Below are 26727 nucleotides of genomic sequence, written 5' to 3'. Positions count from 1 at the left end.
AGCTCTTGGCAGGGAAGGCGGATGAGCAAACGACACATCATCCTTCCTGAAGGACAACAGGGGAATGAAAACACAGCCACCGAGCAATATGTATTTACTGCCTTATTTTGGTATTGGCTTTAACCAAGCTACAAACGAGGAGCCACTGCCTATTAAAGTGATGCAGGGAATTAATGTTTGCAAGTGGGGTGTATATAGGAGGACAGAGTAGGATGGGGAGCTTGGAGGGTCTGCTGTTGCCCTGAGTGCGCTGAGGGAAAACGTGGTGAGCATTTATCAAACCAAGGCTGTACGGAGGAGAACATGGAGATTTTACTCAAATTAAGCACCCACTTCCAATGTCACCATCTGTGGTATGACATTTAATCCTAATAAAATGCTTACAAAATAAGACTACTTATGAGCACAGCTCAAAAGTTTGCCATGTTAGTATTTTTTATAATATGACATATAAAGCTTTACAAATTCATACTCAGTGAGCTGTAAGAGAAAGCGGTCCAAAGCCAGGAATGTGCTAGTTAATGCATATCATAGAAATATTAATTGAAAAAGAAGAAAGGAGGAGATGGGAGTGGCCACTCTGATTCAACACAACATGGTGAGACATGATGTTTGCTATCTGACCTGTCCTTCCCCGGGAGCAGGATGGAGAGCTGAGAAAAGGCAGCAGCTACTCTAGCCAAAGAAACTTTACTTCATTTAGTGAGGCTTACTACAACTTAACCTAAAGTAAAGTAGATACCAGTTGAAATGTTAAAAGCACCAACAAGGATCTTTCTTAGTACTTTTGATCTTAATGCTGGTTTTTTTGTTATTGAATTTTTGTGTCATTGTTCCATTACCGGAAAATATAATTTTCAGATCTTGCCATCAGGTGCCTTAAGATACGGCCAGCTTTCTAACACCGCTTTCAGGATATCCAGAAGGTACCCGGATACAAAACGATCGACATTGCATGGGCACGTGTGTGAACTGGCCCTCCCAAAGGCAGGACAGGATGATACGTACCCTGGTGACCAGAAAACCGACCGGCAGGCTGTGGAGTAGGAGGGAACATGCGTGAGCCCCAGATGCTGTGAGGGAGTTTGTGACAGTTTGCTATTCAGAAAGGAACTTAAAGTAGTGACTGACATTAACAATGTGCGAATGCTAGACTTTTGTTATAAAACACATAATTCTTTAGAGAAAGTCTTGTTTTGACACAAAAAAGTTCTGCTATTGCACACACAAAGTAGACGCATGAAATGATGAAGAATTTTTTGCCCGAAGATTTCAACAAACTGCAACTGTCATTTTTCACTGGATATTTCACTGCAGAAAAGCCACCCGTGTCCCAGACAGCTGCAATTCTAACACCGTGGCACACGTTAGAAGCCTGACAAACAAAAGTCAGCCTTGCAGCTCATGGCTGCTGGTCTGCAACACGTTTGGAAATTGTGGCGTCTCCATTGCACAAGGAAACAGCTCCAAGTGTTTTTGCCATTATTTCATTCCACAGCTTTGACGAATGGCTTGTTTTTTTCCTAGCAGATGAAAGATCTAATTATGCCAGTTGCGAGATCTCCATTTATAAAAAAAACATTAATTATCTTCCATTTGAATATTCTTAATTGATCCTGCTTGTGCTTCAGTAATTGAAACACCTTACTTAAAAAACAGAAGCCCATTATGAGTTATCCCATCTGCGGGTAGTTATAAACCGCTCTTAATGTGATGCTGTGTATTTCTAACGTAACTGAGCACTTCCAAGTACTCTCCTAATTATCAGATTTGGGCCTCTTATGAATGTTGCATTAATTATGGTGCAAAAATGAACTGTAGGCCAAATTCTGCGGGTAATTAGAGCATATAATGTAGTGCCAAACTTAACATTAATGAGATAGAAATGGAAATACAGAGTTAATGTGAGAAAAAGGAGAAAGCGCCCATCTTCTGCAGCGTGGCACTGAATGGCCTTGCTCATTTGCTTACTTGTTTACCCTGGTGTTTATAATTAGAAAATGGACTTAAATCACTGAACACAAATAGCTCCTTCATTGATTTTAAAGTTAGCTTAGTTTCTGTCCTTCAGTGCCCAAATTTCTGTTTCTCTTCTGGAAACATCAACTATTATAACGTTAACAAGTCGCAAATCTGTGATGGAGGAAGTCAGCAGCTCTGGACTGACTCCATCATCTTTGTTCCTGTGTGGATCCCACGTTTTTCATCACCAGTCATTGTCACATTTATGTTCATAATATCCAAAGTCCAAGGCCTTTTGCTAAAGTTGAGCAGAACATACTGCAATGGAAAATAGGGAAACTGGTAAACATCATTCAGGTCAAGCATCTGAAAGACGGAAGCATAAGGAGACTGGGAAAAGAGAAAACTCCATGTCAGGAGATAGGACAAGCATAATTAAGATGACTATCAGCAAAGCCAGTCAATGATGATGTCTGTTAGCACATGGAGTAGTCTCTTGAGGGAACCACTGTAGAAACACCCTTTGCATGACCAAAATTAGGCCGGATAAAGTAATGGCAGGTGTACAGCCCTTTATCAGCAGATGGGTGGCATGGGGTAGCTGATAATCTCTGTCATATCTCTAATGCCTCCACTGGACCTGTTAGAACAAGGAAAAAGTACCTTTCAGCCAGGTGCCTGAGGACCTCCCTGGTGATGCCTTCTTTGTCCCCCGGTTCTTGCTGCCACGAGATCCAAGGCTGCTTTTCAAGACATTGGCTCAGCAGCTCTAAAAAAGCTAAGCAGGATTATTTTTAAACTATTGCACCATATGCTGATATTTTGCACTAGTCAAGCTCTGCAATCAGGGTGAGGGAGGTCTTCAACCCCTCCAGCGGGGTCAGGAGGGGCATTAGCTAGCATCATCTTTCTGTTTAAGGTCCACAGCGCTGCTCAGCACCCAGAGCTGTGGTGAGAGAGCTGGAGGTGCCAGAGCCCCAGCGGGTCTCCGTGAATGGGGCAGAGGGGAGCAGAGAGGCAGCACTCCCTCGCACATCCTGAGTTGGGTGTTTCTCCGTGTAGGGGTGCCTGCGATTCTCATCCTTACACCCAGGAAGAGGTGAGATACAAACTGCTAATCTTCCTAGCAAGAGGAGCGTGAGATGCATTTCGGATGTGCTGGAGAAATGTGGCAGCTATTGTTCTGACAGGATCAAAGCTGCTAAAGGTATAATGAGGCTGATTATTTTTAAAGTGAGTTTTGCTGTTTGAAAGCTGCCACGTTTGACAGCTCTGGAAGGCAGAGGCACCTGCCTGAGCATGAGAGGGAAAATGCAATCCAGCCACGGGAGCACATTGGCAACAGCAACGAGAGTTTGTCAGCTCCCCAGGAACCAGAACCTTCATTCTCAGTGGAGCATTGTTTCTTGGGTCAGGCTGACAGCAGGGGACAACTTTGACAACAGTGTTGGCATGTTTTGGGTATGTGGTTATTTGGTTTATTTAAGGTACAGTTGAGCCCTGTTGGCTTGTGTCTGAAAAGTCACCGAGCCATCAGCATCTCAGTGATTCTGACTCACGGAGGAGATCTGGTAACCATCTCCCAAAGTATTAACTTTCTCAATGATCACACTGCTTTATGCTGAAAACCTGTTCAGCTGTTTCCTCCTGAAGGTTTGGTTTCATAAGACAAGAGCTAGGAAATGGGCAGGCAGGAAGATGCACAAGCTATACAAACACAGTCACAAATGTATATGCTCAAGGGATCACATCTTATATTTCGTGCCTCTTCCAGGCCCCTCTCAGAGATCATTTGCTGTTCTTACTTTAAAACCTATTAAAAATCTCAGGCATATCTTAGCAACATCCATGTTACAATTAGTAACTGGCCAACAGTGACAAACATCAGACGGACGTGCAGGCAATGGAAAATAAACCTGTTCGATGTTGGTCAGGGCCAACAGGCACAGCACCCGGCCAGGCTCAGCCATTCCCCTTGGCTGAAATTAGGTCAGATGAAACCGGGATGCTGAAGTTTAAAACAGGACAGCAGTATGACACGGTCAGCAGAAGGGAGGACAGCTGCTCGATGCCAGCCCAGCATCACAAGGCAGCACTGCAGCGTCATCGTTGCAGCACGGGAGGCTTCAGCCTTTTTGGAAGCGTTGCTAAAAGGACCAGAGGAAAGGTGGAATATAATTACTGAGACTGTGCAACGAGAAACAGGAGGTCCAGACCAAACTCAGTCAGGTCCTTGTTTCTATTTCACCAGCCTGAGAGCATCATTACGGTCAGTGACCCAGAGGCAGGATCTTCCCGGCCTCTGAGGGTGCAAAGGACTTAGTGGAGGGAAGTTCTTCAATAAATAAAACACCTTTCCTACAGCTGCAGGTTGTTCTGTCCTGGAAAGCATTTCTGACATTTTAAAACTGCAACAAACTATTTTTATATGAGTGATTAATGACTGCTGCTGGAGCACCACAGCCCTGAATCAAACTATGATTTAGTTGTATCAGACACTATTCGTATCTGAAACGACACAATGCTTGTTCCAAAAAGGCTAAAATCTAAAGGCAAGGCATACAAAGAAAGTATTATTGCCTCTATTTTATCCACAATGAAATAAAGCTCAGAGAAATAGCATGGTTTGCCCAGAGTCAAACAGGAATTGTTGGAGAAGCCACCTCTACGGTCCTGAGGTGTCCCGAGTCCCTGGGAATCTTCTGTCAACAATTTCTTAAAATAGCTCGCTGAAGAACTTGGCTGATCTCTGTTCTTATTAGCACATGTTTAGCATTTGTCTGTTTACTTAGCATTGAAGTATCTGTAGTCATGTTCCTGTTTTTAACTTTTGATGTCTATCAAGAATGTAATTATCATCTTAAGAGGTTATTATTCAATACAGCAATGAGAATTTATAACAGCATGCAAAAGCTTTTAGCCAGTACCCAGAGATAATGACATAGAAAAATGTGTTCCTTCAGCCCTATTTTTTATTGAATTCAACTCTTTGCTTCTTTGCTGATCTATGTGAGATGCCTTGGCTGACTCAAGCCAGGCTCCTAATTAGTTATCTTCATTAATCAATCTCTATCTTATCTATTTCCTCTGTCAAGTGAAGGGTTGTGTTCAGCATTCTACCAGCGAGACCAATATGATTTTCCTCCATTCATGGAACAAGAGTCTTCTGAACAAAAGAGCACTGTGCTGGGATTAGCTGTTAAAGTAGCTTAAATGGGTTCCTATAATTTTTCTTAGACTAAATTAATTAATAGAGCCTGGCAATAAAAAGCATTAAAAAAAGGAAGATGTAATGAACAGTTGCAGTTCCAGGGAAACAAACGGATTGTGTCAAATTCAGCAAATGTTTTCAGCAGGAGAAAACGAAAAGGAAACAAGATGCTGAAGTGTTTTGACATTTTATTTCAAAATCATATTTCAGCTTATTATTTGCCTGCACTTTTAAAAGGAGTAAAACATCCTCCTTAAAAAAGATATGCTTCTACTGTAAACACAAAAATAAATGAACTGGAGGGGATGTTGGTCTTGTTCTGCCAGAAAAAATTATGAAACATTTCTATTCTGTGCCAGCCCAAAGCAGCGGTACCTGTGAGTTGGTGCAGTCACACATCCCCCAGGCATTGTTTGACCACCTCCACTTCTGGAGATGAGGACATCCCTTGCGTAGCTTCAGTGACTTTCCCGGCGCTGTACGGGAATGCCTTGGCCCACGTCTGACTGAGATGGTCTGGGAACACGTCCTGGAGCTGCCGGCCATTCGAGCAAGCAGCAGCCAGAGCTGGCCTGTAAGTGAGAGAACAGGCGACCTGCAGCTAAGGAAAACATCCTTCAGGAATGATGGAACAAAGGAAAAAGAAAGGAGAGAAACAAACGTATTGATAGAGGCTTGCTTTGTTTTCTGTGACTTGTCAGACACAAAGAAAGTAAATTTTTTTCCAGCGGTATGTTTCTTTCACTCAAGGGCTTTGCTTACTTGGAGAACTCTCTGCTAATTTTAAATCTGAGGAGGCATGTCGAAGTCTTACAAAATGTACTGAATGCTGGATTATGTGGGCTGGAGACAGCTGTTTTTAAAACCTCTAACTGAAATTTAGAAAAGAATGATGAGTGCTTAATTCCAGCTCACAAGGTCTGAACAGCATTATTTGATTTAAAGATAATTAAGATATTCAGCATAACTGCTCAGGAGTGGAAAAAAATAAACACTTGTCATGAGATAGAGACAAATTTGTATTTACATTTGACTACAAAGGACTTTAAAATCAACACTTCAGTCATATCCATGTAGATAATTTAGCAAACCAAACGTTTTCCTGAGATCTGGATTTTCACCATTCAGCTGGATGGGAAAATTGAACTTTTGATGAGTTTCTGTGGATTTTACCTATTTTCCCAAAGGACTGCATCATCTCTAAGGAGGAATGGTCCACTGATATTTACTCCTCTCTATTAAAAAAATAATAACTAAACAGTAAGTCTAGGACAGACTTCAAATTTGGCTAGGACATTTTAAGAATTTAGGAATATTTTCTCTTTGGAGATAGATTGATGTTGCTTGAGACATCAAATCCACTGCCTAGGTGGGTTTTACACACAGAAAAAAGATGATCCCTCCCCAACAGTGGAGTAAAAGACACTGAAGGCAAAGGCAGGTCCCTGTTGTAAGGCTCAGTGCAGAGGATGGATTTCATTTTCTCGGCCACGTCACTGAGCTTTCCTGGGCCTGGCTGCAAAGGGACAGGCAGATACCGGCCGTGTCTGCTCGGCTGTTCCCACACCAGAGCTCCAACAGGCGATTTAGCAAATCGTCTGCCCCAGCCACCTTACTCAGATAATCGTACCGCGTCTTTACGGGCTCTGCAGGCCGTCAGCTTGCAATGAAAAGAAACGGTCATAGGAGGAGGGGATGGAGACGTTCATCTGCCATCCAGACTAACTCGGCTCCCAAGCAGCAGCAGCAGCCAGCCGTACCGCCTGCACCATCCCCATGCCTGCGCTCGTCTGGTTTGACATCCTGCTTCCTCCAGCCCGCCTGGGTGGGAGCCCTGTGCTTGAAAGTACACAAGAGATGAACATTTAAGTCTATCTCTCCAGAGTTAGAGGAATATATCTGATATTTGAGGGAGTTCTCTGGAGCAGGTCTCATTGCGTTCTCTCAGTTCGTGCACTCTTTTTATATTCATTGGTTGCTTCCCATACATTTAGAAGATAAATTCTCTCTGAATCGGTTTCTGTTGGACAAAGCAGATGGCAGGTAGTCACGCGCAGGCGCAGTGAAGGACCTGCCTTTAGTAAACTCACCTTTGATAATGTGCTGGTCTCCTCTGGGTTGCCGGTCAATCAGATGCAGCAGCAGGACGACATACAATAAGCTTAAACCTTATCGCTAGGAAATCTTGCAAGTATCTTGCTCATCTCAGAAAACAGAAGAAATGAGAAACCCACAGAGAAACAACAGGAGCTCTTCATCCTGGAATTATTAGATATATTGCTGGTTTTTCAGCACTGAATATGAAATCAATTTACATTGCTCTGCAATGTTGATACAGAACAACAAAAAGAGAGAATGAGTTTGTCATTTCTGGCTCCCTTGTGCCCTGGGAATCGTGTTGAGTAGGTGTGTGGGGGGGTATTCTTCTTATCCTGCTATAAAGATTTTCTACTGATGGGCAAAGGTGGAAGTTCACTTTAGTGGCTAGCATGAGTCATCCAGCCCAGAGATTACAGTTACTAGAAAGCTTTTAATTTTATGGAGTCTATGAACCTGGTAATTGTGAGAGAGGGACAATTCTGCACTGACCTTTTGAAAATTAAATATGCAGCTGTGTTCAAATAAAATGTTTCATGAAAATACATTTAATTTGTATTATATTCAATTTTTTCAACAGAAAATGGGAATGAAACAACGTATTTTGTTCACATTTCATTTTGATATTTTGTGTATTTCAGACTTTAAAAAAAATATTTTTTTGCCTCTTTCAAAATGAAAAATGTCACAAATTAAAATAGCAAATTCTAGAGATTCTTGGATTTTCCATTGACACCCTTCTCAACTTTCTATTTCCCAAGAGTTCCCAGTTTTCCCAAATATCAAAAGCATCTTTTCAGGGAGAAAATAGCACTGTCATCTTTACGCTTAGCTCCAGTAAGCCTGGAGGTCACTCCAATGCCACTGGCTCTCTCCTGCCCTTCTGAAACACACGCTCAAAGTTTACTCCTGGCCCAGTGGGATTCAGGATGGTTTGTGTGGTCTTTCCTGGGCACTTCCATCGTAAGACATGACTAAATAATGATGCCAACCAGAAACCGTACTGCACTTAATGACACCTCTGTCATCTACTGGCAATCATTTACTGTGGGTTAGTGACTGCCATAAAATACAGAATTAAAAGACTGTTTTCTACCTGCTCCAGAAACAGGAATAAAGTAAGCAGATGCATCACTGCCTGGAATAACTAACAAACAGTCATCTTAAGCTGTTCTCTCTTTCCCTCTCTTTTATAGTGCATTTATGAATTATGTTGTTTGCATTTATAATTATGGGACTGAACAGATGGCAGAAGGCTTATTTCAGAATGATGTGCTCATTAAAATAACCTATTCCGGTCTGCCAAGTGATTGTTAACTGTAATCCCAATTTGATATCGAAGAGAGGTATTTATTCTTTCTCTGGGAGTCCATCGGAAAGGAATGGAGCTTTGAGAAATGGACACTATATTGAGTGTGAAGCTACACTAATGGTGCTGCATATATTCCAGACAGGAAAGCACCGGAGAGTTGTGCAGCTGTGACAGAAAGAAAAATGCAGGGAAAGATAAATTGTGGACCAACATAGTTTTCAAATCTAAGCAAAGTTTCAATTCTTTAGTCAATTTGGAAGCTCAATTCCACTTAAAACGTGGCTCCAGCCAGCTTCTACCTATGTGCAGACTCTTCCTACAGCCTGAGGTAGTTGGGTTCAATAATAGTTGTTTCCATTATTAAAAATGGGAATCTCTGCTCAGGCAAAACATAAATCTTCACAGTTTATCACATCTTACACAGTAACATTTTGTTTTCCTCTAATCCCAACAAGTGTTTACTTCTGCTGTTGCTTCTGCAAATAAGAGGTTTTGTGATGTAACTGGGAGCGATCCTCCCCTATTTGCCTTCCTTCTAGGAAATCTTATTTTACCAGCTTCCCTTTACCAGCTTCATCATGTTGCAAGGCCTGTAATGGATCAGGAGACAATTCTTTGCACTTCAACTCCTTTGCAATATTTTATTTCTGAGATCTCCTACCTCGCTATTTTCACGTTGAGACTTCAGGATCTGGTCTGAACACGGATGAAAGCAAAGAGATAATGTCAGGGTTTCTCTGTTCAGATTGAAGGAGTCTCTATTTCTCCAATTCTGGCCATTATCCAGGTTCTACTTCCTGGCCCTCACATCTCCTTGTCCATATGTCCTATCCAGGCTACATCAAGATGCCACTTGTGGCAGATCTTCACTCCGTGGGCAGTCAGAGAGCTGTGCTGCTCCAAGCTGCTCAGAAACACAGTTCACAGCTCTCCTACGGCTGAAAGCTTTGCTCTTCTGCGCCAAAGCAATTGGCATCACTTGTACCCCACTGCTGTGGTCATCAGAGTTTTGTGGGCACAACTCAGAGGAAATAGCGGAGAATGAGATGCAAAGGTGCAGGACTCCTGTCTGAGCCCACTGGGAGCAGAACCGAAGGGGGGAGGAATGGGAGACCAGTACAGAAGTTGGTGTTCGCTAAGAATAACCAGAAATATTTGTGTTTTCTGGGTTGCCTCTGCAAACACTGTCACAACCTTCAAAGATACAAAAGCTGTTACCGAGATGTTTTGTGGCATCCTGGAGGGAGTTTCAAGTTGTATATGAAGGAAGAAATATATTTTGAAATGTTTCATTTGGAGTGCTGGCAATCAACAACTGGAAAAAGGAGAAAATGAAAGAAACGGGCAGATGAGCGGTCACATACAAAATTGCCAATAAGCCAGTGGTTAGATCGGTCACCTTGATAAAAGGCAGAAAAAGGCCTTGAACATGAATTGGAGTCAGCTCTTTTTTTCTTTTTCTTTTCTTTTTTTTTCTTTTTTGTCTCATGAGAAGTTGCAGACTTGCTCCAGATCAGAAATGGGGAAAGTATTTGAAACTGTGAAAACTTTTGGAGAATGGGAAAAGGATTTTCTATGCCACTCTGATTTTAGCTTGAAACTTGTCATTTTTGACCTAACAAACAAGTTTTTATAATCGCATGTTTCTCAGATCCTCTGACCTCCCTTAAACATCCACTCCAACCTGTTAAACCTCCTAGTTATAAACTAAATTCCCCTGTACATTTTTTTCAGGGCATGCATTGTCTTCAAAAGGAGTTAGCCAGAGCTCAGCACAGCAGTTTTCTGCTTTATTTGGACTACAGTGTGCTACTGTCAGGAAAACATGAATAGATTTAGACTTCTCAGAGTTTTGGTTTTGCTGAAATTTAATGCTTGGTTTAATTTGAAATCTTTCATTTGAAATGCAAGGAGTTGACAAAAGAAGTTAATATAAAATATTAATAAAGGACATTTCTCAAAAACAACAACAACAAATTGCAATGTCTTCAAATGAAAAGTTTCACTTGTCATTTTTACAGAATTATTGCTTTTTTTTTTTTAAAGATAAATTCAGAGAAACTAGCACAAACTCAGGAGAACTTTCAGTGCCACAAAACCTGCAGATTTATTTCTTTTCTTATTATTTCAAATTTTTAAGAATGTCACAGTTAAAACTGCTCCTTGCCTGAGTTCCCTCCATCAGTCCAGTAAGGAATCACTAATGAAGCACCAGCAACAAACCCCAAATCCCGGTTCAGGGATGTCCGAGGACCACAGTTTCATTTCAGTTAGGGGAAAATTTCCTGAGTTGTGTGACTGCGTGCGTGGGGTCAGTAGGAGTGGAGTACATTACAGACTTCAAACAATTTAATGTGAACTGCTAAGAGCAACGCTTATTTCAAAGAAAGAATTTGATGCAAGATTTTTCTTCTATTCTTGCATTACCAGGGATTATTTAAAACTCAGGCAGTAAGTATTCTGCATTTAAAATATAATGGCTATCAAAAAGATTTGCAAATACAATGAAACTTGGAGCTTATCAGCTTTTTGTATAGTTCGTGTCTAAAGTTCCCCAGACTGTGGCCATCTGTGTTCCTGCTGAGACCCAAGCTATCCTGCAGTACCCGTATATATAGACATATATACCATATATACCATAAATGCACCCACCCACCTACTTCTGCAGCAACAGTAACCTCTCGGTCTCCGAACACATGTGCAATATCTCTTCTCTGCCTGGTGACAACGTGCCCTTCATTTTCTGGGCGGGGGGAGCGGATTTCGGTGGGAAGGCCGCCGGGAGCAGAAGGCTAACAGCTCCCGGTACTCCCGCAGAAACACAAACCCTTCCCAACCCCGTCCAGGGACAGCTGCAAAACCTCACCTCGGTCTCCAGTGTCAGGACAACAGGAACCACCTTCTGCCGGTTCAGAAATGGAAGCAATTAATAATGTAAACAGGTGTATTGGGAAAGGATTAGTAAACAGGGAGCAAAGACAGCTGCGCACCTACGGCGGGTTTATGATGGCTGTGGCTTGTTCCATTAATCAGCCTTCACCCAGCTGAAAGCTTCGCTGTACTTGGACAGTTGGGGGCATTTATTTTACTCAATTTTTTTCTCAGTTATTACTTCTAGGTAAAATTATTTCTCTTGCCAGGGTTAAAGGGACAGAGGCTGCTGCGGCAGCACTAAGCCCAGTGTTTGTTCAGAGGCTTTGGGAAGTGCAGGAGGTGCTGCCACGCCGTCCTCCAGCCATTAGCGATTCAGCTGTAGCTGGGAAAGGCTGGCTGTGCTCTCTGTCACTTTGTTATTGACGAGCAGTAGCTACTAATGCGATCCAAACCGTCGCAGAGTGTCTCTGTACCTGCAAAGGGCCCCTTGCCCTTCGCAGCAGCCACCGGGATTAGCTGCCTGCAGGCTGAGGAACGGGAGCTTGCAGGGACCTCGGGGAAGGATGGGTACAGGCGTTCAGAGCATGGACCACGGTTAAAAATCAGGGCAGTAATTCAGGGGTACAATGCCTGCAGAACTGCAAGCTGTGCTTCCCAGGCTGGCACAGAGGAGCCGTGAGCATGTGTTTTACGCAGAGACTGCAAGCACGAAAGGTGGGTAGAAGCATTTTTGGGAAAGAGAACAGATACCTTCCAGCTCCCGGCCGTTCCCCGCTGCCCAAAGGTCCCCAGACAGCAGCTCCTCTCTCAGAGTGGCTGGGAGCTCCGACAGAGGGGTGCAGACACCCCATCAGGGCATCGCTTCCCCTCCTCCTGCATCATGCCCTGCCGAGGAGATGGGTGCAGTTAGCTTTTGTGTTCAGAGTCAGGAGCCCGGCCCCAAAATTGCACTGCTTTCCGCTTTGCATTGAGACAGGTGTGATCCAGGAGCACAGGGGTTTGCTCATCAGGAGAGGACTAAGCAGGGACCTCCACCTCCGTTGAAACAGTGACTGTTTGTCATTATGGTTGGGGAAACCAAAGACCAGCAATTTTTTTACTTTGCTTCCTTAATGCATTGTACAAGTTGGTGTGGGGGATAGCTCTGCAGGGAATGAAACCGTGTCCCCTTGGCGTTTTCTCCCTGACTCTTGCTGAGTTCCTAGAATAATGCTGGAGCTTCTTGCTCTGGTCATGGGTCTACAGAGGGTAAAACCACACAGCTCCTCTCCTGCTGTGCTGAGAGCTAATCCAACCAGTTAATTAAAGAGCCCATTGGACTGTCAGAAACAGCAGGAGATGCAGAAGCAATTATCTCCAAATTGGTCATCATCACAATTAAAGTACCATTTGGCAAGTATGTGAATAGCCTGCAGCAGGGTCCCTTTACAGGTGGTAATGGCTTTTCATTATTGGGCTTTACTGCTGGGTGGTGGTGTTTATGATCTGAGTAAAGCTGTCAGGTGAAATGACAGTAACACTCGCCCCCAGTTCTGGGAGGAGTCGGATGCAGGGGGCATAGGCAGCCTAGGATGCTATTTGTAATTGAGCTTGGTAGCTTCACATGCCAGCATATACAAATCCCATCGAAGGAACTCAGAGGCAGGCAAGCTGAACAACTATTTGCTGCAGATAATTTATTTAATGCATTTAAACCTTTTTAGGTTTTTTTCCTGCTCACATATTATGGCCTCCTCAGATATATTCACTACTCAAACCTACTTGATAAATTTCTCTTCAAACATTCATTCCACACGCACAGGGTCCGAGTGTGGTTCTCTGCTGGCGGTCGGTAGGATACATCCGGCGGTGCTTGGCTTCTCAGCTGGGTGAGGGCTGAGGCACGTTAGGTGTGCGTTCGGGTAGGTGTGGCAAAATTCAGTTTCAGCTGCAGCTGGGCTTTCTCTCTGAAACTTGCTTCCCATAGATACTGATACCTGAAAAATTAATTGTATTTTCAGATAGCAGATCAGTTAAGACACGGTGGTGTGAAAAAAGCAGAGTTGTTATAATCCTGTCCGTTATCCGACACTAAATTGGTGCCACGTAACTGACAGGTAGCTTTGAACTTTCATTTGAGGGGCAAACTACAGTATGTGAAAACAATCTTTTAACAGTTTCCTGGAGATACTGGTAAGATTTTTAGGAATGATGTGCCAGTACCAGGGCAAGCTGTCACCCCTGCAGCACAGCTTTTGCACCCTGCATACGAATGCTCTTTCCTCCTCTCCTACAGGTCCTCTTTCCCCACAGGGTAAACAGCTGGAAGTGCTGAGCTAACTGCCAGAGGCTTCAGACAGACACTTTGTGCCACAGGAGATCCTGGGACATCTTAATGACTTCTTTTTAGCTTAATGCATCTTTGTAAAAAATGGCACCACCTGCTAAATTGCTGATCTTGCACAACTGTTTTCTGACTACTGCAGAAGAAGAAGAAGAAGAAAGGTTTGGCTCTTTGGAAATCCTGTATGAAGTCAGCTTTCAGTGCCTGTCTGTTGTGCTTCTGAGCAAGTCCTGAGTTGCTCTGAAGTATGTCTGCCTTGTTCATGGAGCGGGGGTTCTCCTGGCTCTCATCCTCTGTATCACCATTTGTAGCGGAGACTTTGCCATGCCAGAGATCTCTTTGCTGGACCGCCTCACACAATGTGCCATGTCTGACTTGGTATATAAAATTAAAATTACATTATGACTTGTATGCTTCATGGTCATCTAATCGGAGTGTCTGTTCAGTGTTAGATGCAAAATGTCTTTTCTTGTTTCTTGCATCAAGTCTGTATCTTGTTAGTAGAACTAGCACTTTTTTTTTTTTTAAATATATGATCATTATTTAAAATGGAGTAAAAGGGGAGATGTTCAATGGCTATACCTGCACATACAGTGACCCGTATTAAGGCAACCAAGCCTGACCGTATGGAAAAACAATATCTAGTATATTAGAGGGTAAATTCCTCCAGACACATTCACCACGACAAATTCAGACAGCAGTACAGTTTATACCCTGGCTTTCATTTTGAGTCCATGGCTGATCTGCTGGAGCTAGTGGATACATCATTTGTAGGATATTCAGATCATCTACTTCAGACATTTTGGTAGCATTGTAAGCACTTTAATTAGGATCCTAAGTCTCTAGTATACACAGTGGAGACAGATGAATCCAGATTAATAATGCCAAGTAAACTGATGTCATAGTCTCAGTTTTTGAATATGTGGACAATGAGGAGTTCCTGACTTTTTTTTCTAATGACTATTCAAACAAATCCCGAGGCTGATGCTACTTCTTTCCCCTCCGCTAACAGCAGGAGAACTGATATATTCTTCTATTTTCTTAAGCTTTTTTTTTTTAATGTTTATTGGCATGCAGATATTTCAGATATGTCTTGGATGTTTGCTACTAAGAGAAATAATGTATCTACATCTCTAAACATTTGGGAGAGGAAAGTCTTAACAGAGACCTGATTTCTCCGATATGCATTTGGACTAGGGAAAAAAAGGTTTTTACAGTTATTTTTGCAGCTTCCTACTTCTGGACCTACTCAAAGGATGGTTTGGTTCAGCTTTAGTTTAAATGAAATGGACTGCCAAGGGAAGATGCCTGGCTTGCTCCATACCCTTCAGGGGGTTTGCAAGCAAGCATGATTAGATGTGAAATTCTAGAAAGATGTGCTAAATCAGTTTCACTCCAGTTAGCCAACATTTTTGCTGTCACCTCAGATCTGCTTATTCCTACTAAGAATTGCATAGCACATAGGGAAAAGAGCTGCATGTCATTAGCAAACTAAATCAGCAGTTCTGCTCAGAAAGCCATGTTGAGATAGGCAGCAGGAAATGGGCTGGGAAATGAGGCACAGGGTAAGAGATAATGTGGATTTCCTTACAACTGAATCCTGCTTTTCCGTGTCTGACCCAAAGCCTGAAAAAATATCAGAAAGATTTATACATGACATGATACCTCCAAAGGACATAAAACCTGAACAGCACTGCTTTGATAAGACATACTAGAATTGGCACTAAACCCAACTTTGCAATAGGCAGAGACTACTTTGTTTTGTAAGCGGAAATACCCTGAAATGCTGGTCTTGGTTTCATCTTAAGCAGCATTCCCAAGTTATTCTCAAATGATTCTTTAAATGACCTTAACTGAAGTGCCTTCAGCTTAGTCCTCCCACAGATATTCAGTGTTTCTTAGTTCTTTGGTCTGGTTTCCTTTCATTACCAGTTGCACCTTAGATACATGAAAACCAACAGGTTCTTGGTTTTCAGGCATTGCCTTGACTGCATCAAACCGAAAATTTGGTTTCCTATCATGGAGCAAAGTTGGGATTCACATTTGCTTAAAGTGGCATCTGGATATTTGGAAGGTGTACTGTCTTAAGATGTACTTTAGGGTTTTCAAGAACTCACTTTACATGAATTTGTCCTTTTAACTAGCACTAACAAATCTTTCTTCATGTTTTTCCACTCCCAGGTACACTGTTTTACGTAACGGGCATCATCAGGAACATGAGAAGCTTCCCATCCACAATGACCCTGAATCCCAAGAATCCTGTTTCTAGTCACGGTCCTAGAAGAGAAGTGGCCCAGCTGGAGGAACAGATTCCTTTTAGGATACCCAAAGGATTCATGGACAACAGGACTTCATGAAAACTCATTCATCTGCATTGTCCTTGTGCCTCCTGCACCGACTCATACAGATGTCCAGCTGCACATGTGTAGATTGATGGGGACATGGGAAGGCCCATGAGCAGAATGGCTGAGGAGACTCCTGTATCTGCAAGGATGGCTGGACTGTATGACTGCATCAGAGCCTTACTTCAGGAGTGAGCTGATTTCTGTCAATGTAAGGAAACAACACAGATACGAACCACCCAGTGCAGGGACTCCCGTTATTCCTTTCCAGCTGCGATGTGTGTACAAGGCACCTCTCTGTCCTGCGACACCATGATCTTAAAGATTACAAGTTCTGGCTAAAGCCCTAACATGATGTGAGACTAAATGCCTGCTTTATCTGCGCAAGATCCTGCCCGCCGGTGACTGGATGCTGTCAGGAGAGAAACCGCACTATGTTTTCGTTAGCAAAACAAGAGGAAATGTTTGCCTTTTGATTATAGTTGCTGGTGAAGGGTCAGCGTGAGCTGCTGATTCACTCTACTCTGCAGAGCTCTCTTTGTAAATGCTTTTATTGTGTTTCCTGGCCAAGTTCGTTGGTAGAGACTCATAGGGTGTATATAGTGCCTGACAAGCTGGAGTGGGACCTGCAGAGGCATTTCACTGCTAACAGACGGCCCTGCAAGCGCTGCTTCAATCCAGCCCGAGTGCTAAAAGACAGTGACCATCCTCTGCCATTTGGAGGCCAACGGACAGGACGTGCCCCTCAAACCCCAGGCAAGCCACCGTGCTGACCTCATCTCAGCAAACTTTGGGCATTCTTACCAAGAAGAAAGGTTGGCCAAGAGAAAGAGTCAGCCTGTAATAGATCACTAAGTGCCGTCTTGAAAAATATACCGTCTAAAAACTTTTCTAGCTTCAGTAAGAAGACAAACTTCTACTTACATTTTCCATCTTTATTTTTCTATTTGTTTCTGTTCTCTTCCAGTTGAGGCAAGAATTTTCAAGACTTTCAAATATCACCATATGCACATCTCTGTTTGCAAAGAGTCCTTTGCAGTTCCTTAGCTGCTTCCTGCATGTAGATGTTGCAATGTTCCTTGTGAGCTGCTTCCACCTTTGCATGGAAAGGGTAGGCAAGGCCGTAGACATCGCAACTTTGGGAAGATTACTTTCATGGAGTGGGAAATGTGCAGGATCAAGACTACAAGCCTCTGCGCTTTTAAAGAAGATCTAACCCAGAGATGCCACCCTGAGCCTAGAAAATAAAATTGTACTTTGTTATATTGTGTACTCATGTACAGATATTTTTAATGTAAAAAGAAAAGGTGATGTTATTTATTATTTTTTATCAGGAACATGTAGGTTTTTTCATTAAAAGCTTCTAGACCCAGGAGCTTAACATTATATGTATTATTATTTTGTAAAATTTCTGTTGCTATGTGACAGGTATTTACTGTAAACAAACAAACAAATCCTGCTTTGAACAAACAAAAATGTTACTCAGTAGGAGAAACAAATTGTGCATGGTAAGAACAACTGGCTTCCTTGCCATGGTGTCTGACTGCTTTAAATACTTCTTCCACATAAATGTCACTGAGAAAGCTTCACATCATTTTCCTTTAGGATTTGAAAGGACACTGGGCAGAAACAGCCCTAATTAGAAGCCAGACGCTTACCAATGTAGAAAATTGCTAGCAGTTAGAGAGCCAAACGATTGGTCTTTGTGGTGATAGGTGCCGATGGGAAGAACTTGAGCTATTTGAAAAGAGACGGTGAGACAGTGTGAGCCAGTTCCTGGTGCATCATTAGGAACAGTTCGGCAATGACCTGTTTTTGCAGGGTTGTGTTTCCAAAAGAACTTGCTATCTGTTCAACTCTATTATTAACACCAAAACAGAGCAGTGGGTGAAAAAAAATAAGCTGTTATTGGATGTTTTGGAAAACATCCATCCAGGGCCACTTCAATCTATACCTCTGTGGAACTGCTCGCATGAGTTTTTGTCTGGATTTGGGTATGCAAGACTGCAGAACAGGTTGTCTTGGTTTCACCTCAAGTATCAAATTTCTTAAAGAAATCCTAGGAGAGCTTTCCTCTGTCCCCATTAAAAGGCATCAAAATATTGGTGTGAAATTTCTTGGAGTGATATGGATCCAGCAGCATGGGGATGCAATAGTGATGGTGTTCTTTGTTTCCACTGTTGTCCTTGAAGTGTTGTTTTCTCCTATATTTTTGTGTTTTAGTAATATATGTCTTCTTAATTTAAAATGAACTTCTCAACACTGAATTTTACTCATGGGCAATGTTCAGAAGGCTCTGTCAATGGGGTCGGTAGCTCACTAGCCAAAATGGTCAACATCTCTGATGATTGGAAAAAAGGCTCCAATTCCAAACACTGTATTTGAATGAATGCCAAACACAAAATGTCCATGTTCTGTGTCATCTCTGGCTAGTTGCTTGTTGGACTCAGTAAACCTGTCATGAACCACCTGGCAGCTCCTGCTTCTCAGCGATGCTTCCGTGAACCCAGCAAATGACATCGTCCATCATCAATAATGTTAGAATTGCTATGGAAAAGCAGCTGTCTCATGGAAAGGACCCATACTTCATTTCCTTTGCTAAAGGTGGCTGCTCCTGTAGCCTCTGAGTTCATCTTCCCATTGACCATTTTGGCTAGTGGTGTCAGAGTCTGCCTGTGCTGAATAACATGTAACGCATTGGCTGTTTCTAAGAATAAAAAAATCCTCTGTGTACATTGCAGTAAACTCCAGCTTATGCTCATTACTTGTACTGTTTTCACTCAAAACCTAAGATGCTACCAAGTAACACTTTCCACCTGCTTCACAATATGCCCGAAGAGCAAGAACAGCAAGGGAGAATCTGGCCCCATTGCTTTGGAAATACTGATGAGCTCTTGGGTTATAATACAAGTTCCTCACGTCTATCTACCAGAACAATCCTGCGTCCTGCACCAAGTTCTCACGCACCTGCTCTCTTTCTCCCCCCACTTTTGGTGAGATTGTTACTGAGCCCTTTCCTCCCTTACTTGTGCTGTATCCACCTCACCTCTCACAATCTACACCAAGAGATGTCACTGCTACAGGCATCGCTCTCAAAACAGGCACTTGCCAATGGGGAGTCAGGCATAATTTTGTGCGGCTCTGTTTCTCTGAGTTTCGCAGTGAATTTGACTGAAAAAGGATGCTCCTTTCTTCCCTCCTTTCCATCTCTTTCCTGCCATCTCTCACAGATTCAGTCTAATAACCATATATTTATTTCTTCACATAAATATACTAGTACTCATCAGTAAATTATCACACCACTACATTTATGTTCTAGGAACATTTTACATTTTTTTGAATGCAGTAAGCCCCAGGAGTGTTAAGCATGATGCCTGCTGTAGCTGTTTTCTTGGATTACAACTGATTACACTTTTCCTTGCCAGAGAGAATGTGCTAGCAGAACAACTAGCTAATAAGAAATTGGCTGGCTGGGCCTTTGCTAAAGTGCCATCAGGAGGCTGACCTGTCAGCACAGTTCTATTTCCATATTTCTGTATTTTTCTGGGCTCCAGAATCATTCAGAAGCCTCTCCAGAAGCATTTCGGAGATCTTGCATGACATTTGTTAGCAAGGCAAACCCAGACAAGCAAATCCAAAGATACATTGAGGTTACTTGTGCTGTAAGAGGGAAGCAGAGCAACAGGCTGACTACTTCCAGAGCCAGATTGAAAACCTAGTCTAATGATAAAACTGTGGGCATCTGACTTAAAGTGGGCCCTCGGCAATGTCAGGGTGCACAACATCATGAGGTGAGCCATCTTTTCTACTGAGCAGCTTTCCATGTCTCTGATATTTAGTTTACTCAGAAACTAAGTCACAGTCATGCTGCAAAGTAAAATCAGACATAATAAACACGTCACCAATGGGAAGCGGTGTTCACAAATCAGAAGCTCCAAGGAAGGGTGCAGAAGAGGCCATACACTTTAATTAGCTGATGATCAAGACTGTCTGGAGGGATGTGAAGCAATAACTGGATGATACACGCTCTGTAAATGTCAGTGCTTGAGGCAGTCAGCAGCTGTGGTACTAGTGAGATGTATGGAGATATGGCTGCAGCCCAAGTGTACTAGCAGGTCATGCTCATAAACACCATGCAAAGAGATGAATCCTTATGGAGAAACGTCCCTTCTGCATTTATTCTTCTCAGTTCTTTCAACACTGAATATATTTTCAGTTTTTAGTCTTGGAGAAGGCAATGATTAGAAAAAAACCAGAAGAGACAGTGTCTTGGCAGAACAATTAGAAAAATGCTTTCAATAAATTCTCAAAACCCTTTTCATGTAGTTCAGAAATACGTGACCTGCTCCTACCACAGGATCCGATGCCTATCTAAGCGCAGTAAGAAATTACAACATTTACCACAGTGGCTTAAAAATGGAGGCAACAGCTTCCATTTGCATTCTCCGCAGTACATTGCTTTTGTGCCTACACTCCCGCTGCGGTGTATTAGCAGAGCTGAGAAGGGGCTCACAGTGGAAATGGAGGGACTGACAGTGCGGGAGCTGAGGGGCGTTTGCAGAGATGCGTGGGAAGCCCATATTCGCTTCTCACCCACATAGTGCCTGCCTCCAGTCAACATTTTCCACATTCAGCTTGTTCGAGGGCTAAACCCCCGCCCCGATCCCAATACAAAGTGAATGCTTCAGAGAGGCTGTGTACAGAGTCAGGCAAGTGGAAAAAAAACAAACGCAGCACACGGAAAACTTGGTTCTCAATGCTCTGTTCTCTGCACATTTCTAGTCACAAGCAGATAGTGGGGCACATACAACCACTGTTTCCTTCCAGAGATACTGTTGTATTAATAAGCTTAATTCAGTACTGGTTGTGATTTACTCGCAATCACAGGAGCCCACACCTTGGCCTAACACGCTTACCTGAAGGAGTCGCAGGTTGGAGGGTGACTGTGGTGCTGGTCTGGCTTGCAGAATGAGTGCAATCAAAATGGACTCACATGAGCAATGAAAACTACTATTAGAGTCATCTCAGTTTTGAGCAGTATGAATCCCTGGTTCCAGAACACCCCTTTTTCATTTTGCAAATTCTGGTCCTCCATGAGCCTCTGCTGTAACAAAGGACACTTCAGGGAGAATGTACGTTGGACAGGCGTTAGGTAACCACTGAAAACTTGAATATGAGTCAGAGCTGAGAGGGCTAAATGATACTCACCTTGCCTTTGACTTCAGCACACTTCAAAATGGCTTTTATTTTACCCTGCCTTCTCCTACTGGCCCCTAAATGGGATCAAGAGCTCTGTGAATAATCAGTAATAGTGTATTAGTTGTACTTAAATGCTTTTGTGCATCCCAAAATACCTCTCAATTTAGGTATTACTAAATAAACCTAAAGATCATTTGACCAAAGGATTGTGGCTTTTAGAATGGAATACACTCAAAAATGGCTCTGCTCAGCAAGGATGGGGAAGAATCAAAAGCTATTTAAGGTATTTATTGGCGTCAGCCTAGTGTGCAACAGAACTAACCAAATGGGTCCAAATCGTGTCCATTTAATTCCTAGCACAGATGAAAAATAACCATGCCAGTAGAATGATGGTTTCTTGGAGCAGGCAGCCCACATATGGCAGACTCTGAGTCATTCTGAAGAGTTTTCCTCACCCATCTTCGTAAATGCTAAAGCCAAGGAGAGCGTTTTCATTCTGTAACTCAACTGTAAATCCTTCAGCAGTTTAGGATCCAATCTTTTTCTCTGCATTAGATTTCCTGAGCCATCTCTGAGTACTATTATGCCAAAAGGCAATAAATCCGTTGTTTTTTTCTACTAATATGAACTCAATATACAAATCTTTTAGTTCTTTCAATTTTTGTATAGCTTAAATCTTTCTGAATCCAAAATAATCACATATTCGCTCAGCATCTTGTAAAGACTTACCTTATCATAGGAACTTTCTCACCTAATTAAAAGAGATATAATTTAAATAGAATTTACCCAATTAAAATTTTAATGGATCTGAGTTCCACTGCTTCCTGTTAAATTGAACTGAAATTGCCTGTACTATTAGGAAATCTAGTAGATTTCCTGACAAATATGTGCTTATTACTTGAAGGACATCAAAGATTTGGCAGAAGAGCTTAACATTATTTTAGCATATGTTATTTAACAATGTACAGAATTCTGTCATTTTTTAATGATTATCATTGCTGTTCTGAAGTTCTTGAAATCAATCGTTAAAAAAACCCCAAAAACCAAAAACCAGAGAAACCCTAATCCTCTTTCCTGGACCCCAACAGAACAGGAATGCAATGCTAGCTGATGGTACACAGCAGCTGTAGTGCCAAGGTCTGCACTGTCTAAGAGATACTGTGAAGGGGGCTTCTCAGTCCTTCAGGACAAGAGGAAAATTTATTTCCACACTAAATAGCACACGAGTTCCTTGAAGCTTTCTTCCAAGTCAAGATTAGGGAGGCTCCAAATGAGGACCCCCAGCTGCTGTGGGGTGTGTTTCAGTTCAATGATCCAGACAGAGCATCAGAACTGAATCCTTTTCCAGCAGCCTCAGTAATGAATCTGTTTTTTTCATATTCCTGACAGCTGAATCCTACCCACCAAACAGGGCTCCTGATATAACGAGCATCTGAAAGGGCTGTCAAACCATATCAACAGCCATCTTCGTATCACTAATCTCTAAATCCAACCCTATTCAAGGGCATCCTTCTATCTGTAAAAACCAGAAAACATAAAGGAGAGTCTAGAGCATTACTGCAGTGACTGAAAAACAGCTATTACTAATTCAGGGGTTACTTTAAGGACTATGCAGATTAACACAGATATGTTTACTCCATACCAGTTTCCATGACTGTGCCTCACTATAATACTCGATCATTACTCTCTTTGCAAAAGTCAATTCACTTGCTACCACCTTTAGAGCCCTCAATGGCAGTCCCAAGATCGTTATTGGTAATCATCTTCACACAGAAATTCAAGCTGTGAACATCTGTGGTCCTCTTGCATAAGCATAGAGCAGGCAGGAGAGGAGTTACCTACCCCCGAGAGCCTACGCCGAGTTCTGCGTCGCCAGGGCTGGCTCCCTGTGGACAGCCTCACCTGAGAGCACAACTCATTCCCCATTTCAAACTGCTGGATTTTTTGCCCTTTGCTAGACCAGGCATGTTTAAACTGATAACCTCCACTTGCTTGCTCCCGTCCTTGCCCAACTAACAAGTTGGAAAGAGGAGTGCAGCAAAGCCAGAGTCCAACTTTAACATAAAATCTGTGATTTTTTTGTCTCTCTCCACTCATGGAGGAGGAAGAGATTGAGAGATAGATGGGGAGATTAAACTACATCGGGAAATATTCTCAAGCAGAAATCCACCTCAGCTCTGGAGCTGGCCGGCGTAGACCACCAAGAAACATGATCTTATGTTTTGAAAACTGAGTGAAAATGGTGCTGCTTGTTTTTACAGCAGAAGTGTAGCCCTCATCTAATAAATCCTAAAAGATGACCCGTCGTCCCTCCGCAAACAAACAGCAGCAGCCAAAGCGGGACTCTCATTATGCTCTCTCACTATGACCCTCAGACCCTTGTCTGCAGAACTCCAGTTCAGCTACAGATTTGGTAGCTTGTCCACAGATAATAATTATATGCAGCAGATAAACAATACTGTTTGTAAAGGCTCACATCTAAACTGTGGACCATCATGGGAAATATTTGCTGAAGGAGAAAGCTGACCTATCCTCTGCTTCTGCTTTTGATCCATCTGTCCTATGGAAGTAAGGGCAATTTTTAACAGCCTATCCTGTCACAATCCTGAATATTTTCTTGCAAGTGACTGTTCTGCAAGCACCTTCCTTACCAGAAATACTTCCATTTCTCAGGTAGCTCTTCTTCAGAATGGCCTATCCCTGAAAGCTGGAGGTTGCTGTGAGTCTTCATAAATGAAGCACTTCAAAACCATAAGTCATTGCACTGAAAGCTCCCAGCCAAAGCTTTTCTTCTGGGATGAAGCCAGGTTTGGGGGTGACACCTCCAGAAAAGTTAAGCACTTCTTGTGTTGCTTTGCTAACATGTTTTATCTTCCTGCCTCACTTTTCTTTGGAAGTGTGTGGTATAGTTGGACTGGCTAAACCAAGGTCAGCATCCACAGTTCAGGCTGGGTAGTTCGCAACACTGAAATGTCCCCTTACCTCTTGTCACAAACGACGTACACCTATGCATTCACACGTATCTCGTGCTCTCATACTAAACGGCGTGTTTCTAGCTTAGATAACTCCTTTGGAGACATCATACCATAGGAAGCAGTTGTTCTTCCCTACAAACACAAAGCTGGTGGTTTTTTGCTCTAACAAGTCTGCAATGGAGAAAGCTTATCTCACCTTAACACCTAATGACTGTTAATGAGCTAATGGAAACTCCAGTTGATGGGGCACTAGTTTTGGCTGTCCTGTTAGCACATGCAGTGTACATACAAATGCCCTGTCTTCCCCCTGACAAGAGATTAAGCTTAAAGTGCTTGAACTAGTAACTTGGAGCAGAAATCATGGGCAAGGGCAGGAGTCTGCAGCTGCTTCTAACACACTGAAGAGCTTCGAGACTAGAGGCAAAATTCCTATCTCCATCAACTCCATATAGTTTTTCCTTAAATAAAAACATACCTTCAAAATCCTTTTCTTTTCAAAACCCAAACGCTGATTTTGTCTTTCTCCTAAATCAGAGAAAAAAGCAAGAACCGGCATACTGCTCACCTCTGAGACACGATGTTTTGCCTCTCTCCACAGTGCCCACATCCCAAGCATGCTTTCTGCTGTATCTATTTACCTTATATACTGTCTATTTAGATGACATTTCTCAGGCACTTGAGCAACTCACAGCCATGATCACCACGTCCTCTTTCAGGAAGAGCTGCTACCCCTACCTGCTGTGGGGAAAAGAGGCACAAAGGAGTTCAAGCACTTGCCTGCGGTGGCACAAGTCATCTCAGGCTCACTTTCCAGTTAGTGGAGAGCTAGTCAACACCTACCTTTGGCCAGCTGAATTGGGCCCTGGAAGCACTTACTTCTCTTCACTGACTGTAAGAGGAGACCCCTTCTGACTAGTGCACCTGCATGCATCCGCACTATAGGCTTATAAATGTAACAAAGGTATAACCCACCCAGGGAGTGTATTCTTGAGCAAGGACTGTTAACGTCAGAACCAACCTAGGGAAGATAATCCTTCCTGTTTAATTCTTTCCCTGAAGCCACACGCAGGCAAAGCACATGAAAGAAGCAGGGGACAGAAACTATGCAATTGTATCAGTTTCCTTTGTCATTTTCCTTACCTATCAGATTTAATGTTTGCAAAGCTGCCTTTGAACTCCAGCAAACAGCTTGCTTTGATATCCAGATGCAAATATCACTGTTTGTTAAGTGGGCTGTAAATGGATTTCTTAGTTCATTCCAAAACTGCCACACATGAGCACAGTAAAGGTAAAAGCCCCAGCTGGAGTTTTCTCTGTTGTAGAAAGACGACCAGAGCAGGATCACTCAGCCATCTTATCTGCAGTGACAGCAGCCTGCTCCTCCTGCCAGAGACCAAAAGAAAGGTGTCAGACTGGACTTCAGTGTGACGAGGGAAGCCTGTCACAGACAGACAGAAGGCACCTGGGCTGCTTCCTGAGGAAAGCTTAACAACTAGGCAAACCACTGGAAACCTTTTCTTGTCCTCCAGGGCTTGACATGGCAATTGAATAACAGAATGCCCAAAAAGGAAACAAAATGGAGAGACAGGGGAAGCTCAGACACAAAAGATCATATCCTTTTACAACCTGGAAGCTGCCAACCAGAATTTCTCAAGCCCAGGATCTCTACATCTGCTTCTATAAATGTGGTGACAGTTTTCCAAATGGTATATAGGAGCTTTTAGACATATACATAGGATTTAAGAAAACTAAATGAAGATAAAGCATCACCTTTTCTAGATACTACATCAAAATCTCTTAAAAGAGGTTGCTAAAATACTCTGTGTAGCATGTAGGAGATACAATACGGAATGCTATTTAAATGTTTAAATATACCCTATTGTACCTTTTGGGACCTCCCAGAATCAAGTTGCTTAAGCAGCCAAAAAAGGAAAGGAAGTGATTGATTTCTCCTTAGTTTACCTAGAGCTCTGATAGATGGGTATTTATTTATTTGTATCAGCTGTTCTTTGCTGATCTTAGCTCAAGAAGAGGTTATGAACCTGTGTCATGAAAAGGACTTGCATCTCACACAAGGAAGTGAAAAGTGTTTCTGAAAGAAAGAAAAAAGTCAAGTTCCACTTAAAGGAACAAGAGAACAATTCTTGACTGTAAATGTCTTCACTCTAAGCCTTAGTTTCCTCTAAGTGGTGACAAAATTTATGCCAGAATTTCATATCTGAAACTTTGTAAGAGATAGCGCTTTATTTAGAAAGTGCTCCTGAAACAGCCTTTGCACATGAACCTGCCTTCCGAGAAACCAGATTTAAGCTGGGGCCCAGTTACACAAACACAAGTTAGCATGGCAAAGCCAGCTTTTGCACCGCGTAACCCCAGCACCAGTGGCAGGAAGGGACACTCTGACCACCCGCCAGCTCCTGGGGCTCGGTTGC

General features: G+C 42.7%; 1 protein-coding gene and 1 long non-coding RNA gene across 4 annotated transcripts in view; one reads left to right on the top strand and one right to left on the bottom strand.

The window, feature by feature from the left end:
* HTR4 (5-hydroxytryptamine receptor 4) overlaps window positions 1-17051 on the top strand; it is a 138095-nt gene extending 121044 nt beyond the window's left edge. For 2 of the 3 annotated variants that reach the window (XM_075766929.1, XM_075766923.1), the window contains one exon: window positions 15961-17051. In XM_075766929.1, coding sequence (XP_075623044.1) covers window positions 15961-16048 — 88 coding nt within the window. In that variant the 3' untranslated portion in view covers window positions 16049-17051. Of the gene's footprint in view, window positions 1-13748; window positions 13872-15960 lie in introns of those variants that run through there. The other variant, XM_075766927.1, reaches the window with a different exon arrangement.
* Window positions 122-26727, bottom strand: LOC142603921 (uncharacterized). The gene is made up of 10 exons (XR_012837799.1): window positions 25436-26727; window positions 24934-25033; window positions 21038-21413; window positions 17046-17358; window positions 13218-13432; window positions 9244-12341; window positions 7264-7432; window positions 5549-5745; window positions 3879-4109; window positions 122-2731 (listed from the first exon to the last, which is right to left on the bottom strand). It is a non-coding gene; the product is annotated as an uncharacterized LOC142603921 (long non-coding RNA).

Source organism: Balearica regulorum, chromosome 14 (genome assembly GCF_011004875.1).
Source record: "Balearica regulorum gibbericeps isolate bBalReg1 chromosome 14, bBalReg1.pri, whole genome shotgun sequence".
NCBI classification, from domain to species: domain Eukaryota; kingdom Metazoa; phylum Chordata; class Aves; order Gruiformes; family Gruidae; genus Balearica; species Balearica regulorum.
This window is presented reverse-complemented; position numbering and strand designations above follow the sequence as displayed.